We start from the raw sequence: 16,160 nt of genomic DNA, 5'->3' as shown, positions 1-16,160 counted from the left end.
CTCCAGCTCGGATCTGGTCGCTGCTGAGGCTGTAGCAGAAGCAGGTCGGGGTAAAGGGGGAGGGCCGCGATTTAGGGTCACATGGGTGCTGCCATGGTGGGAGGTCAGGCTGAAGGCGTGGCGAGGGGTGCAGTTCAGAGGGCGTCTGGAGCTCAAGACGCACCTGCCCAGCAAGCGCGGTCTCAGCCTCTGGCTGCCGAGATTCTATTTAGAACCCGCAACTTTGCCAAACCCCGCCCTTCCCTCGAGCCGCCTAATCAGGCGTCTCCCTGGGGAGTTGGGCGACTGAGGCTCCGCCCCCAAGGGAACTCTGCAAGCCAATGGGAAGCGGCCCACAGGTGCGATCCACCTGCGGATCCTAGAGCCACCTAAGCTAGCCAGAAAAGCCGACAAAACCCGTTTGTGCGGCAGGCTGCGCGCTATTCTGGCTCTAGCCCCCTCCTCAGTGCCCGGGCCGCCGCCAGCCACAGTCCCAACCCGCCGGGCCAGTTCTGCCACCCGCTGGCTGCCAGACATGACCCAAGACTACGACAAGTAAGTGAGCGAGCAGGAGAGAGTCTAGGCAGGTCCGACCAGCGTTGCTGCCTATCTCTTTCCACCGGCTGGGGATCCTCGCCCTGTCTTGTGGGCTCCTGCTGGACGGGTGCTGGGGGAGGAGGCTCGGGAGAAGCAGCTGAAGGTGGCTGTCCGTGTAGTACTGCAGGATCCCTAGGAGGGGATGGCAGCAGCCGCTGGAGTGACAGGGGGTTGGCGTCAGCCTCTCCCTGCTGATGGATGTGGGGTGGATGCCCCGTAGCCGGGCACCTGACCCTACTCGGCCCTTGGGGAAATAGTCCTGCTTCTTTCAAGCGGCCCGGCCGGACGCAGGCAGGGAGGGGGGCACTAAGTAGATCCTTGGGGGTCCCTCACGAGCGGGGCTGTGTGTTTGTACGTTGGCAGACTCCGGAGCACCTGCTCCTGCGGCTGCCGGGGGCGAGGTACGGAAACTTCAGCTAGAGCCTAGCGCCTGCCCCCCTTTTCTCCTTCCACGGACCCCGCCTTCCCAGTGCAGCGCGGAGCCTGTGGGCATGCGGGTGTATCGCTGTCCCGCGTAGGGCCGGCGGATGGCCCCAGGGTCAGGCTCTCCCCTCTCTGAGCTGCATGGTGTAAATCATGCTCTTGCGTTAAATCTGCCGAGTTCCCCCCCCCCCGTCGATTTTCCGAACCCGTTCCGCCCCCTGTTTAAATAAAGCACTCTCCAGGCGCGGATCGGGTAACAGTAACCACGAAGTCAGGCGTTGATTTCTGGCAGAGGGAAATCTCACGTCTTCCGCCCGGGAGGAGCACTTCTGACTTAGCTCATAGGTTTCTGTAGTGGCCTCCGAGCTTTAGCCTGCATCTTTGGGACCCATCCACTCCCTTCCCTGTCTGCGTGCAGCGATGGGCTCTCCCGCTTGTTGCCGGGGGGAATCTGTAAGGATCAGCTGGTCACCAGGATCATCCCGTGTCTGAAGTTTAGTTTAGTGCTCTGTTTTTGGAATCTCTCTCTTCTCTCTCCCACTTTGTTATAATCAAACTATGGAGAAGACAGTCCGGCTTTGAAACTCGACACCTGTACTGAGGCGTTGGTCACCATCATCTTCCTCCTCCTCCTCCACTTCTCTTTAAATTCTGAGTGTGCCGAATAATCAGTCCGTGTCTGTGAGGAGGAGCCTCTCAGCCTTCAGAAGTGCATAGGGGGCTGTAGACATTCACCCCTCCCACAACACTTATTTCGATGGGCTTTTCTAATGCAGGATCTTACCGAATTGCCGTGTACTGCTTTTTTCTCCTCTTGAAGATTTAAGAACAAGGGCTGGGAAGTGAGTGAGAGCAGCGTTAACTGGGACGTCATTATTTGAGGCACACCTAGGGTGTTTTTTTAATGACTTGAACATTGTTGCTCTAATTTAAAGAGGTTTCCTGGGCTTGGCCTTTGGCAGTGTTAGACCTTGATGCACAGATTTGTAAAAACTGTTGTTTAAAATACTACAAGCTTCTTATATGCTGTAGGACCAAGATCTGATGGATTTTTATGAAACTTGCGCTACTGGAAAAATGGACTTCCCCAGGTAATCTGGTGTTTTTAGCAATGTCATCTGAAAAATCTAACGATCTTTACCATTTTCAGAAGTCCAAAATATTATATTGTAAACTTTGGGAGCAGAGGCCTTGTCTTTGTGCCTGTATGTTATAAAGTCATAGTCACTATTTGCTCTGTGCAAGTAGGTACTGTGGTGGGGAAAGGGTAGTCTTGTATATAGGCAGACTATTGGACAGGTCCTTACTATATGTGTAATATACAGATTATTTTTTTCGTTACAACGAAATACTTCAGAACTGCTTGGAATTGAAAAAATTGGGTTTGTTTAGTCTGGAAAAGAGAAGCCTGAAAGGGGAAATAAGTTTTCAAGTATGTAACAGATTGTTACAAGGAGGAGAAAGAAAATGTGTTTTTCTTAACCTCTGAGGGTAGGAATAGAAGCAATGGTCTTAAATTGCAGCAGGGGAGTTTAGGTTGGACATTAGGAAAAACTTACTGTCAGAGTGGTTAAGCACTGGAATAAATTGCCTAGAGAAGTTGTGGAATCTCTGTCATTGGAGATTTTTAAGAACAGGTTAAACAAACACCTGTCAGGGATGATCTAGGTAATACTTAGTCCTGCCACAAGTGCAGGGGACTGCAGTAGGTGACCTCTTGAGTTCCCTTCCAGTTCTATGATTCTATGATTTCATGTAGCATTTGCAGCATGGATAATATAGGTTGTTTTCCATTTAAGAACATGGAATACAGGGCAGTACCTAAAATTACTTTTAAAATGCTTTTTCCCCACCAAAATCTCTTTTAAAAACTCAAGTTTGTAAAAGTTATGAACATGTTATAAAATTTGAAATATAAGAATGTGTGCTTTAAATCTCTGTTCTCAAATTTCGAATGTGTGCTTGATATTTACAACAGTGCTTCTTATTACATGTGGAATGCTCCTGCTTTCTGAGAGAGAAATGTGCATGTATGTATAATGTCAGGCGTTCCAAAATTAATTTGATGTTTAATCTCTGTATGGCAGTTTGTTACAAGTTCCAGTAATGCTAATCAGCCAATCAATCAAATATATACAGGGTTTCTTTGTGAAATATTCTGAGGTCCTTGTTAGTGATTTGAGATCCATCAATCATTCAGTTACTACTACCTCTAGATTTTGACAATCTAACTACTAAAAAGAATAAGATTTCACTTCCTTGGAGGGTATTTACCAAAAACTCATGTTCAGCTATCTAGGTTTTTTACAGTATATTTTATAAAAAACACAATATAGTACTGCAAAGTGTAGATGTTTCTTTTAGAACATTTGTGCTTTAAGTGTTGGCTGCTAGTAGTTGAATTCAAACTGATTTGCAAATATGTAACCTTTATCATTAGCTATCTAGATGTGTGTGTATGTATCGCATACTACTTGTTTGTGTATACAGAACTTAGCACCATGGGGTCCTGGTCCATGATGAGGGTTCCTTAGTGCTATAATAATATGAATAATAGTAATTATTCAAAATTGTTCAAGGTGGCCAAATAGGGTGATGGATGCCAGATAAGTACAGAGAGAGAGAGAACCTTGCTAATTCTCAATTTTGACCTGGAGACTCATTACAAATGACTACCTTTTTTTTGGTAACTTGATAAACGGGCAAATTTAAGTCTGAATGTATTACAATATACTTTGTTTACTTGGATAGTTGTAGGCTGGGTCTTTTATAAGTTGTCATTATTCTAGTAAGTGGGTTGTATGCTACTTTATAAAAGTAAATGTCTTTTAAAATGGGAGACCTCATTAAGGCTTTTTCAATCATAGGGAAATGCTCAACAAAATTCCCTAAGGGAGATGAGACCTAACAGCCCCATGTATAAACCTCACTTTGTCTTCTGGACTATAAACTCATTGGTACAGACTGTCTTTATCTCTGTGTTTGTTACAGCACCAACTCTATGCTCTGTGTAAGACAAATAACAGTAAAAAGCACTCTACTATTGAGTAAATGGATTGTGACAATGGGATTTTTTTTCTTTTGAGAAAGAGTTATTGGGTTTGCAGATTAGCAAAGTCAGAAAGAACAGGTTCTACTGCATGAACAAATTGTGCGCACACACGCACAAAAAGTAGGAGAGTATTGCAGGAATAAGTGTGCAGGAATAAGTGACATGAGATCAGTACTGGCACAATATCACTACAGTGCAGAGAACACACATTCCTGTAAGGTTTTCCTACCAATTTACGGTTTGGTCAAGCAGAAAACAAATCAACTTTTTTTCGAGTATTTAAATGCACAATAGAAGACTTATTTCCAAAACTTGCTAATAGCATCCAGTACTTTTATGCACAGATCACGACCAGTATACATATCGAAACCTAAAACTCTTCACAGGTCTATCATCAGAAAAACACATGTTTGACTGTCTTTTTATAAATATGTTCTCATTTTCTTAAAAGAATCTCTAATCCTGTTAAGGGATTGAGTTACTGCCAAACCCTACACTTTGTTGATAATTCTAAAGATAATTCTTTCTACACTCCTTTTAGAGGAGGTAGGTTACCTTTAGGGCAATTGTGCATTTTATTTGGGTGTTGCAACAAGAGACGAGTCTTACAAAAAAAAACACAACACATAGTTTCTGAGTTAACTGGATTTCAGTTTAGTGCTTGTTCAATTCTGAATGGTTTTGCATTTAGATTAATTTTTCTTCCATATGAATCTTCTCTCATTGCTGAAAGAGAATGGTTTTATGGTCTGAACATCAAGTTTAAATCCAGGCGAGGTTGACTCAGCCCTTCAGCTTCAAGAAAGTAGATAAAATGAGTTCCACGCAGTCTACTACAGGTAGTTCAGTCTTTGATAGGACCTTAATCCGAGGGCCTATCCATTCTGCATGGCCATCTAAAAATTCCTTGTAATTTCTAAAATAGTAGGTGTTTGTCCTGTGCCCTTGGAGAAAATTCAAACTCATTCCATTGTTACGCAGTTTGCTGTGCCAGTTTGCTACACTCTACGCCAAAGGTGGCTCATTTTACAGATTGACACACATCCACTCTGTGAATGTATAAATCCCCCTTCATCTAGAAACTGCAAACCCTTACTCACATGAGTTGTCCTTAAATCATGCAAGTGGTCCCCAGGATGTCATTGAGCCCGCTTAGGTGAGTAAGGGTTTACAGATTCAAATCCATAGTTTGCAAAGCACTTAGGAAAATTACTAGGTGAAAGGAGTTATAAATGCAGGATATTTATTAAGTTGACTGTAGTGTTTTATTCCTTCAATATTCTAATATGTTACAATCTTTGAATAGTCCTGAGAGTAAGTTCAACAAAAAAGATGTTTCTATTTCTTTAGGATGTTAGTTGTGTGGTGATGATTTTCTTTTCTTTTTTTTAAGAATTGCTATCTGTCTCTTTTTTCAAAAGTCGAAACACAAAGAACCTGTAGTACACATCAACTAGGCTTCTGTGCACATTGGGGGTGGGAATAAGCATGGGGGAAACTGTTTGAACTGGTTTAAAACCAGTTCAAGCTAACATGGTTTAAACATTGCCTGGCTAATATGGATGAAGCATATATTTTAAAAACTGAATTGAAAATGTTAACTTGTTTAGGCTGGTAAAATTGTGTTTGCTGCAAACACCATTTCTCCCCGCTTCCACACGTTTTGAGTGCTTGGAGTTTTCTCCTTCACAATAAGAACAAAATGTTTTGAACAAATCTAATTATTTTTCATGGAGGTAATACCCACACTTCCTGTGGGGGGGGGAGAGGGAGGAGGGGGAATTGTGTGTAGGTGGTTTTTCTTTCCTGGTAGCCCACTAGGATATTCTCTCAAGACATTGTCACAGATTATCTCAACGGTAAACATACAATACACAGCTTGGCTTCTATTGCCAGAAAATTGCACTGCCTTATTGATTTATGGTCTCCTTTGGCTACATTCCATGTATAGTATTCAGGTAATCAGCAGCTTTTAATAGCTTTCAAATATACCCCAAGAATTAAATACGTTGTCTTGAGGGAGTTGTCAGACATAGGAAAGTAGAGTTAACTCTGTTTTATAACATGACAGTGGTATTTGTTAATGCAAACTCTATCTTGCATGGCAAAGCATGAAACCATTCTCTGTATGGTGCATAGAGAGAGAGCTTGAATGAATTAGTAAGTAGCAAGTTAGTGCTGTACAATATCTTTTTGTTTAGTAATATGCTAATAGTACCGTGAGTCTTAGAACATTAAAAGTGTTGTGAATTTATTAGCCTATTTTGGATTCCAAATATTTGTTAGCAGGCCAGCTATCATCTTCAGTAATTTTATGATCTCACTGATATAATTCCATTGAGTTCAGTGAGGTTACTCCTGATTTCCACTGACATACGTGAGATCAGAATTGTATCTCGTGTCCTTCTGTTGACTAACCATTGTGTAACATTGTCATAATATTAACATAATAAAAACCTGACCACTAATTCTTAAGTGTTACAGTGCATCCAAGAAGTATATAATAAGCATGTTTCACAAACTTTGTAACAAAGATTCATATTTTTATGACCAAAGCAAAAGGCCCGTGTTGGTTCTTCAGAATGACACTCTCTACTCCCAGAGGCGTCCATACACCAGTGAAGATGAAGCCTGGAAGTCCTTCCTTGAAAATCCCCTTACAGCAGCCACCAAAGCCATGATGAGCATCAATGGTGATGAAGACAGTGCAGCTGCCCTGGGATTGCTGTATGACTATTACAAGGTAGGTTGGCACCAGTAACACCTAACAGCCAAAGATGCACTTGTTTTGCCTGCAAGTGCACCTGAAACAGTAATTTGCTAGGGAATGTAATGTAGCTGTTTACATTATTAATAGCTACTATACAATGAGGACTCTGAGTTGGTGGTTCTAACTCTTTACATTTAAAAAAAAAAACCACTTTGATTTTCTGACAATAGATTTATTTTAAGCTAAATAGAAACCAGTTGTTCTGGAATCTTTTTTGTAATAGGTCAGGGTACTTGTGTAGCCTACTGACCCATGTTTTTCAGGATGCAGTTTTTAATAGTTACTAGCTGAAATGCTGGAGAGTGTGTATATGAATATAAGAATGTGGGGGAAGGGACTGTCCTTTTGTGTTCCGTTTGTATAGTGCCTAGCACAGTGATACCCTGGACCTCAACGGGGCCTCATAGGCACTACCACAATATTAATATTATTTATTAATAAGATTTAGGTTGAGATTTTCTAAAGAGCCTAATACAGACAGGTTCCTGAATCCCATTTACTTTCACTGATCTGTTTGCAGGTTCAAAGCGTGGACGGTCTTCTCAGTGCTCTTCCAGACACCAAACGAACATTGTTAATTATTGACAATCACAAACACATTTTCCAGCCTTTAGAACTACTGCACTTGTTATATACAAAAGTACATGCCTATTATTAAGAGTTTAACCAGTTTTTCAAGCAGTGTAGTTGCATGAAACTGCCTGGTATGTGTGTATAGAAGTATTTTGTAATCTGTAATGCACAACTCAGTTTAGTCCTTTAATGCATATGACAAAATAATTGGTGTAAACGTAGTTATAACTGACACTTGTAGGAAAGCTTGTTTTCTGCCTTAAAAAGCCATACCTCTCTGTGCTTGTTTGTTATGCCAGTGAAAAATTCATTTTTTAAATTTGGCAGAGGCTGTAGTGAAGAGCTTTTAGTGAAGCACAAAGAATTTGCTGTGCATTGGTATTTTCTTCAGGGTTTCCTTCCTTACTCATGCCATCTATAAACTGTAGGAAAGGTATGGGGAGGCAAGCGTACGTGCGAAAAAAGTATAAAATATTGGAAGGATTCATCTGTCATTTTCTGAGACTAAGTTAAAGGAGAAGGTGGGAGCTTCCAAGGTCTGGAGCAGAAAATTAAAGCCTGGTGGGGCTGCCACCTGTAAAGGTTTTTGTAGAAAATTTGTAATTTGTTTTCCTCTGAGCCAAGACTAGCCTAACTCTGACAAAAGCGACAGAGTCCTGTGGCACCTTATAGACTAACAGACATATTGGAGCAAGAGCTTTCGTGGGTGAATACCCACTTTGTCAGACCCATGTGGTGGAAATTTCCAGAGACAGGTATAAATATGCAGGCACAGGGCTACTCCTCTAATACTAACTCTGACAGTGTGGCTTGGAAAGCCTTACATCAACAGTTTCAAAAGTTAGTAGTCATTTTTGGGTGCCCAACTTGAGACACCTTGAAAGGGATTCATTTTCAGTAAGTGCTGAGCACATGCCCTCTGAAAATTGGGCCCCTTTAATATGTCTTAAATTAGGCACCCAAAAATGGAAGTTTCCAGAATCCCTAGTCACTCCAGAAAATCTTGACCTACATTCTTCCGATGCTCTCTTACATTCTCTATGCTACTTAAAAGCCACTGGATTTTAAAGGTTTTAATTGGAAGCTATTTAGAAAAGTACTGTTTCTACTAGGGTTTTCTGTCATCAGCCTATAATTACTATTACAAAAAATTAGGCGTTTCCAATATAATTTAAATAGTTTGTATTTGTCAGGTAAAGGTGCGGTATCTGATCATGCTTATGCAGCATGTTTCAGTGCTGGAAGGTCTGGAGTTAATTCCTTCTAATGTATGAATGTATTAGTTCTTGTTTGTTTAAATGGTGTGTGCTATCAGTGTCTTGTAGCTTTTGTGTTTTATCAGAGTAGCCTGGAACCTCAAGATAAGTAAAATTTAATGGCCAAATAAGTAAGAGATCTGCATTTATATTTTTTAACAATATATTTAGGAAGTTTTAACAAGCTTACAAATCCTTGCCGTGTAACTTCAGAGACAAAATAATTACAAAAGTGATCTTTTGTTTACAGATTACTATATTCTTGTATAATCTGATCTCCCTTTAACAGGGTGTTACCATAGTATAAAGTGAGTATCCTTACACTACCCCATGGCATGTCTATTACCAGTGTGTGTGGGTGAGGTTCTGTGGCCTGCAATGTGCAGGAGGTCAGACTAGATGATCATGATGGTCCCTTCTGACCTTTAAAGTCTGAGACTGAATGCAAATATCCTGTTCTCGGTTTAATCCCTAAAGTCAGGATACTGGTGATCTTCTATTGTACATCATATCTCCCCCACAGCTTTATAAAATACTGGCTGGGGTTTTGCGGTTAGGACTGTAAGTAGCCTTCATCTTTAAAAAGTAAAATGTTGTTGGTGTAAAGTGGAGAACTAGATAGCTCAGATGATGAGTAATTGTAGAATATGGAGCATTTTTCTTTGTCCAGGTTACTGGTTCATATCTAGCCCAAGTCAATAGATGACAAAAGCCATTACTGAGAGCTGGTCAGTGACTTACATCAGAAGCATCATAGTCTAGTCAATAGAAAATCACCCTTTATAAACTATTTATAAATATACCCTTAACATAAAGGGTTAATATATGAGTAATAAATATTTTAAATACATTTTTAGAGTCCTAAAGGTCAATAGGTTGCTTATAACCATGGTTTATAGTTAGCTGTAAGCACATCAGCAGAAGGTTTCTATTAATCATGTTTAATCCTTCATAACTTATCAATATATCTTTAATATAAAGTGTGACTGAACAGGATATGGGACTGGGATGTTAGGAACTCATCCAAGTTCTGCTGTTGATTTGTTCTATGGCCTTGAACAAATTGTTCAGAGCCTAATTTTCCAATGTGTTAACTCCAATTGAAGTCAGTGAGTGTTTGTGAGAGCTCAGATCCACTGAAGAGCAGGCCATCAGCCTCTCTCTCTGCTTTCCCATGTATAGAATGAGGATATCATCTACCTTACAGGGGCACAGTGATAATTAGCTACTGTTTGCATACTGCTTTGTGAATATAAAAGACTCTATAAAGGCCAGGTATTGTCATTATTAAACTTAGTGGTCTCATTCTAGTTCCCAGGGAAAGTCCAGGACTAGTCTCAAAAAATATCTGACCAAAAGTGTCTACAGAGGCAAAGGTGTGAATGGGCAATGAGAAACTGGTCTAGACAGCCTCTGTGGGTAGACCGAGGATGTCGCTCTCCAGAGCTGTTGAGCTGATCTTTCCTAAGTAATAAAGTCACCAGACAAACTGAAGCCTGTTAGTTTTCTTTATCAGAGCTACTAGTGACAACTCTTTATTTTCCCTCCAATTCCATTATTCCAGTTGCTGATACTTGATAAGAGATGGTGATCTTTCCAGCCAGGTTGGAAACTTGTCCCTGTCCTAAGGTTTAAGCAGTTTGTCTTGTTTTTTCTATGCAGGAATCTAAATTCCAAAGTAGCACTCCATTGTATTAATTTGGGATTCTTTTAGCAGCATATGGGATAGACTTGACTTCCCAAAACAACAGTGGTGATGATATGTTTTGGCATTGTAAAGAACTTTACAGGTGTTAACTGTACTTTAAATAATTGATGCATAACAGAGTGATACTTAGCTTTCCAAACTGTGGGGAAAAAAGAATGGGCCAACCTTGTTTGGATAAGAACAGTTAAACTCGCACATGACTTATACCTCCAGGTTCCCAGAGAAAGAAGGACTTCAACAGCTAAACCAGATGTAGATCACCCTGACCAAGATCATGGCAAAAGGTACTGGATTCTATTGTTGCACTTTTGCTTTAACTGACATCCTGATATGTTGCTAAGGCTGCTTAAATGAAGTTTGCTACCATAGCTGCAACAGCTCTCCTGCATTTGTAATGGAGATTGCAATCCTTTCTTCTGCACCATCAAGGCACAGCAACTCTTGTAACAACCCAAGGGTTAGATGGTGGAGTTACCATAGGCTTCGGAGTCAGGGTCAGCAGGTACTTGAGGTGCTCTAGGACCAACTAGGGTTTGAATTTTAATTCAGAAAGTCAAGGCTCCATCCACTTCTCATCCCTGCCCACTCACCACCCCCTGTGCAAGAGAGGGAATAGCAAAGCAGTGGAAATGCTCTCTTCCCCCATGTGACAATATCCCTTTCAGGGGCATAAGGAGGTGGCTGATAAGCATTTACTCCCCAGGGTTTACACAAGGTGGCTCATGATTGAGTCTTAATGGGCAGGTCCTGATCTTCCAACTACCCAAGATCAGGTCTTTACATAAACCCCATCAGTTACTAGGTGCTACAGGACTGGATGTATCTGGAATATGTAGTCAGGATTAATTTGAATGGGGTGCCATAAAACATTGCAATGTATTTATGGTTTGTTAATCTGTGGTTCTGATGCATTAATTTCACTTGGATAAATTTTTGCAGTTTTTTCTTTTATTCGGGGTGGGGGCGGAACCCACCAACAAACTATGGAATTTTAAAACATGAATATAAATTAACCTTAAGTCACACTCCTTACTGCCCTCTTCCTACAACACTAACCTGAAGAGAGAGCTGACCAAGACAAGTTTAAATTGTTCCAGCTCTGATAACAAGCTGATTCAGTAGGCTGAGGAAGACAGAAGCCAGTGTGGTGGTATAGCAGGTAAACTTATATATAAGCCAATCAAGTGAGTCCCTCAGTGCTTGATACCCTGTCAGTGGGGCCCTTAGTGTATTGTGTTTTGGGTGACTCAGTTTATGGGCTGTTACTGCTTTAAGGTCAAATATAGTATTCTAGGAGTCAGAAATGGATAAGATTTTTATAAGTTCTAGAAGCCTTACCCCTAGATATAGTTAATCATCACCAATACAGGGAGCTGGTATTCTGTTTCTCCTTAGCCAAAAGCCCAATAAATATTTCTGGTTCTGCCATTTAATGTTTTGTTTTGAACCCTTTTTTTCTCTTAAAGAAACAGCATCCCAACAGAACAATCGCTCATCTCTACTGGAGAAAACAGAGTGCAGGTTCTGAAAAATGTGCCTTTCAATATTGTTCTTCCGCATGCTACCCAAATGGCCATGGACAAGAGAGGCCATCTGACAACCCCTGACACCACTGTTACTGTTTCCATTGCAACAATGCCCACGCATTCAATTAAAACAGAAACACAGCCGCATGGCTTCACTGTGGGTATCCCTCCCACTGTCTACCACCCTGAGCCCCCTGAACGAGTGGTGGTTTTTGACAGGAATCTCAACCCTGATCAGTTTAGTTCCAGTGCTCAGCCTCAGAACTCCCAGAGGCGCACGCCGGACTCCACCTTCTCAGAGACCTTCAAAGAAGGAGTGCAAGAGGTACAGAGATCACTCACTATGTTCTGCGTGTGTGTGTTTGCGCAACCAAATCAGTGTATGGGTATCACGTTGCACCTCTAATAGTTACATAAACCTGAAATCTCAGTCCGGTGGATTAGAAATAGAAGACTTTCCCAGAAAGGTCCATAGGTATAATTTAGTAAATTAAAACTATAAAACAAAAAATCATTATCAAAAGCAAATGGCTAATCTTACAAATGACGGAAGCTTTGGCTAAATAGCTTGTGGAAATAATCTGTCAGCAGCAACAGTGAAATAAATAGTGGGCCAAGTTTACAAGAGCTCTGCGCCTGAAGCTCCCCTTTAAGCACCTAAATAAACTGGTCAGATTTTTCACAAGTGCTCAGTGTCCATTGTCCTCAATGGGGAGCTGCTGGATGCTTGTGACAATCTGGCCGGTTTATTTAGGTGCCTGAATGGGAGCTGAGCTCATACAAAAATCAGACTTTTTTTGTTTTGTTTTTTGTTCTATTGCATCTTTTGAAATCTACAGGGTTCACCATCACTTCACTAATATGAACTTAGAACTTAAAGGGATGTCCATAACATGCAATAGCTAGCAAGCTTCAGGAAGGCTTGATTTTTAAAAGCTGGCCCAGAATGGGCTTGCTAAATCTTGTGCTTAATCGGCATATAAAGCATTATTTGACTGGGGCCCATAAACAGCATACTCTATATGCTAGCCACAATTCCTAGTTATCAGATATTCAAGCCAGCTGAAACAGGATTGTAACCTGGCAGCTGTTGAATTTTTTCTGTTGTTGCTGAATTAATTATCTGTATTTTCAGGTTTTCTTTCCTGCTGAACTAAATCTGCGGATGGCTAGCATGAGTTCAGAGGACTATGTTTTTGACAGCATTGCTGGGTAATACTTCAAGCTTTTTGTTGTCTTGCAGCCGCCTGATCTCTTATAGCCAGTTTGTTCATGACTAATGGGTGCAGCTTACTTATGAATTCTCTTATGGGTTGCCTTTCTTTAGGCAGGATTCTCAGAGGTGCTGAGCACACCTGGTTTTAGCTGGTGCTGAGTGTTTAACAACCTGGAAAGTCATGCCTGCAATATTTAGGAAAACTATCTTTGTTGGGTTGATAATGGCACTGTACTGCTGTCTGAGTCGTGTTGATTTTCTAACCAACTTGGTAGGGTGTGATCATCTAGTCATTTAAGAGAATAATAATTACTGCAGAACTCTCCTGCAGCTGGCTCCCAATTGCCGCACCCTGATAGATGCCCAGAGATGCTTGTCTGCTCTCTCCACATTGAGAATCTACAGCAGGCATTGGAGGTTTGCTGTGTATGGATTTTGTGTATAGAGACCTACGATGGGGAATGGGTGATGTGGGGTTGGTTTGTTTTTAATTGAGAATGAAACATTGGTGGGGGGAGGAAGGGACCTAGCAGCCTTTGAACGACTCTTAACAGCATTTTGGTCATTGATAGAAACTCTTCTGTTACATAAATGAAACATGTTGCAGTAAGCCTGAATAGGCAGCATCCAATCCTACATGTTGATTTTCTCTGCAAAGAGCTTTTCTAAATGTTTTCTCATGAAGAGGATTGATTATCAACAAAGAGCTAGTCTCGCTTCCCCCTCTCTTCCCTATTGAGGGTTTAGTGTCTCAACTAATAAGTCTGAAACTTCTCCAAATTAAATGTAAAACACTTTGCTAAAGAGTTTGCCAGGAAGCTATCAATGTCCTTTTTGTCTCCTAGGAATAACTTTGAATACACCTTAGAAGCTTCCAAGTCACTTCGTCAGAAGCCAGGGGACAGCACAATGACCTACCTAAACAAGGGTCAGTTTTATCCGATCACCCTTAAAGAAGTCAGCAGCAGTGAAGGAGTCCACCACCCAATCAGCAAAGTCAGAGTGAGTGGCAGTTCTTACAGATTCTTGAGAGAAGTGTTGTGGGTATTTATTGCTTATTGGAGGTGCTGGGCTGACTGCCTTGAAGTCCTGTAGACACACAACAATCTAGACTGAAGCCCTCAGAAGCAGGCCCAGCTTTCCCTTTCTGCCATGCCAGTGAAGAGCAGAAGAGGTTAAATTGGTCTCCAGGCCTATTCAGTCACTGGTGTGTCTGAGTCTGCCAAACAAGCAAGTCAGTAGTGGTGATGGGTCTATGTGACATAGACACCTGGAAAGAGAGCATCCAACTCTCTTTATGTGGGCGACTTCTGACTGCCTTGTTCTTTTATGGCCCTGAAGAACATTAGCATGTTTGCTCCCATTCTAAAGAGGATTCTGCTTTGCCAGGTGTAACTTGGCTTTTCCTAAGTTTTGCACACCAAATGCAGAAAACCTGATACCAAGTAAAAGCTTCCAAAACAAATTTTCTCTGTGGCTTTTTAAGTTTTGTTTTTTTTTCTCTCTCCCTACCCCCTTCCTCTTCACAAAGAGCGTCATCTTGGTCGCGTTTGCCGAAGACAAAACAAGAGAAGATCAGATCAGGCACTGGAAGTACTGGCACTCAAGGCAGCATACAGCCAAACAAAGATGCATTGACATTGGTAAGAAATGCTCTAATTACTGGTATCAAACGCCAAGCCTGACTTCCTTGGCAGGGTTTGACCTTCTATTGGTACTTCATTTTTAAAGGGAACCTTCAGACCAGGCTGAGCACTGTCCTTAGCTTTGTAGCAAAATCAAAGGGATGTTCTTGGCCAAGGTATTTTCAGAGGGGACTAGGTATTTTGGCAGCCTCAATTTGTGTGTGGGGGAGGGGGTGGGGGGGTGCGTGTGCTAATGTTAGATGCCTTGAAGATGCCAGATTTTCAGAAAATGCCAAGTGCTCCCCACTCCATCTGAAAGACTCGCCCTTTTCAGATGTCTTAAGTTGGAGCATCCGAAAATGGAGGTGCCCCCAAATCACTAGTTGCATTTAAAGATCTTGGCTAGTATAGTCAAACAGCACTCTCTGGGCTTTGCAAGCTTTCTAAACAGTCAGTGTTTTTGTCCGGGGACAAACTCCCTGCTGAAATACTTCAGCGCTCCTCAGTCTCCTTCCTGCTGCTGCTCTTGCAGCGAGTCCTCGGTTCAGTTAAAAAGAAAATACTGCAAATTTCCACTTGCCTACAGACAAGGCTGTGACTGGCTGGCTTCCAGATTTCCTTGGTTGAAAGCTGGATTGTGCTCCCAGCCCTTTCCTTCTGTGAATAAAGGCAGGGATTAAGCACTTGGCACTTAAAGCTGACGTGCATGTAAATCTTTATTATTGAAGGAGCTTTACTGAGAGCGTATGCTCGTCATGCAATGTGACATTTTTCATATGTAACTATAGGGTATGGCACAGATACATGCCATGCTTGGTGTCGCTGCCTTTCCCACTTTAGTTTTTGTTTTAATTCTTCTTCTTTATTTAAAAACTGCTTTCAACCTTTAGTAAGGATCTGCCTCTGAAATCCTTTCAGAGCCTTTAACCCTTAGGGTACTGTGAAAGAGCTGCAGTTGCTTTTCAGTTTGTCTGCTTTGTATGATTAAAATGTTCTCCTCTCCCTCCCAACAGCCGACTATAAGGAGAGCTTCAATACAATCAGTAACATTGAAGAGCTTGCGTACAATGCCATATCCTTCACTTGGGACATTAATGACGAAGCAAAGGTATGCGACCCATCTTACGTTTCCTGCTCTTCCAGCATATGGGGAAAGAGAGGGGTGTGTGACACCTGATGATTAGCATGTAATGAGTTTGTTTACAGTCTTGTATTAAGAAATAAGCAAAATCTGGCTGGCTAAGAGGGCTTACGTGAGCAAATATTAAAAGCTTTGCAGTGACTTTAAGTTTCTAACAGGGAAATCAGTCCTGCTGGACAAATACTGACACATGGAGGCACCAAACTTTTTCCTAAACAGTGCTGCGGAGGTGCTGGAGATATGATTTAGTGTAACTGGGAACCAATATGTGGTGCTGTGATAATTGCCAGTAAC

General features: G+C 41.6%; 1 protein-coding gene across 3 annotated transcripts in view; it reads left to right on the top strand.

Moving 5' to 3' along the window:
- Positions 1–466: 466 nt before the first annotated feature.
- The window catches only part of GRHL1 (grainyhead like transcription factor 1), a 72,344-nt gene continuing 56,650 nt past the window's right edge, over positions 467–16,160 (top strand). For all 3 annotated transcript variants that reach the window (XM_030555444.1, XM_030555443.1, XM_030555445.1), the window contains exons 1-8: positions 467–534; positions 6,608–6,794; positions 10,572–10,642; positions 11,825–12,209; positions 13,020–13,096; positions 13,946–14,102; positions 14,632–14,743; positions 15,739–15,833. In XM_030555444.1, coding sequence (XP_030411304.1) covers positions 515–534; positions 6,608–6,794; positions 10,572–10,642; positions 11,825–12,209; positions 13,020–13,096; positions 13,946–14,102; positions 14,632–14,743; positions 15,739–15,833 — 1,104 coding nt within the window. In that variant the 5' untranslated portion in view covers positions 467–514. The remainder of the gene's footprint in view (positions 535–6,607; positions 6,795–10,571; positions 10,643–11,824; positions 12,210–13,019; positions 13,097–13,945; positions 14,103–14,631; positions 14,744–15,738; positions 15,834–16,160) is intronic.

This window comes from Gopherus evgoodei, chromosome 3 (genome assembly GCF_007399415.2).
Source record: "Gopherus evgoodei ecotype Sinaloan lineage chromosome 3, rGopEvg1_v1.p, whole genome shotgun sequence".
Lineage (NCBI taxonomy): Eukaryota > Metazoa > Chordata > Testudines > Testudinidae > Gopherus > Gopherus evgoodei.
Note: the sequence above shows the minus strand (reverse complement) of the source record. Positions and strands in the feature narration are given on the sequence as shown.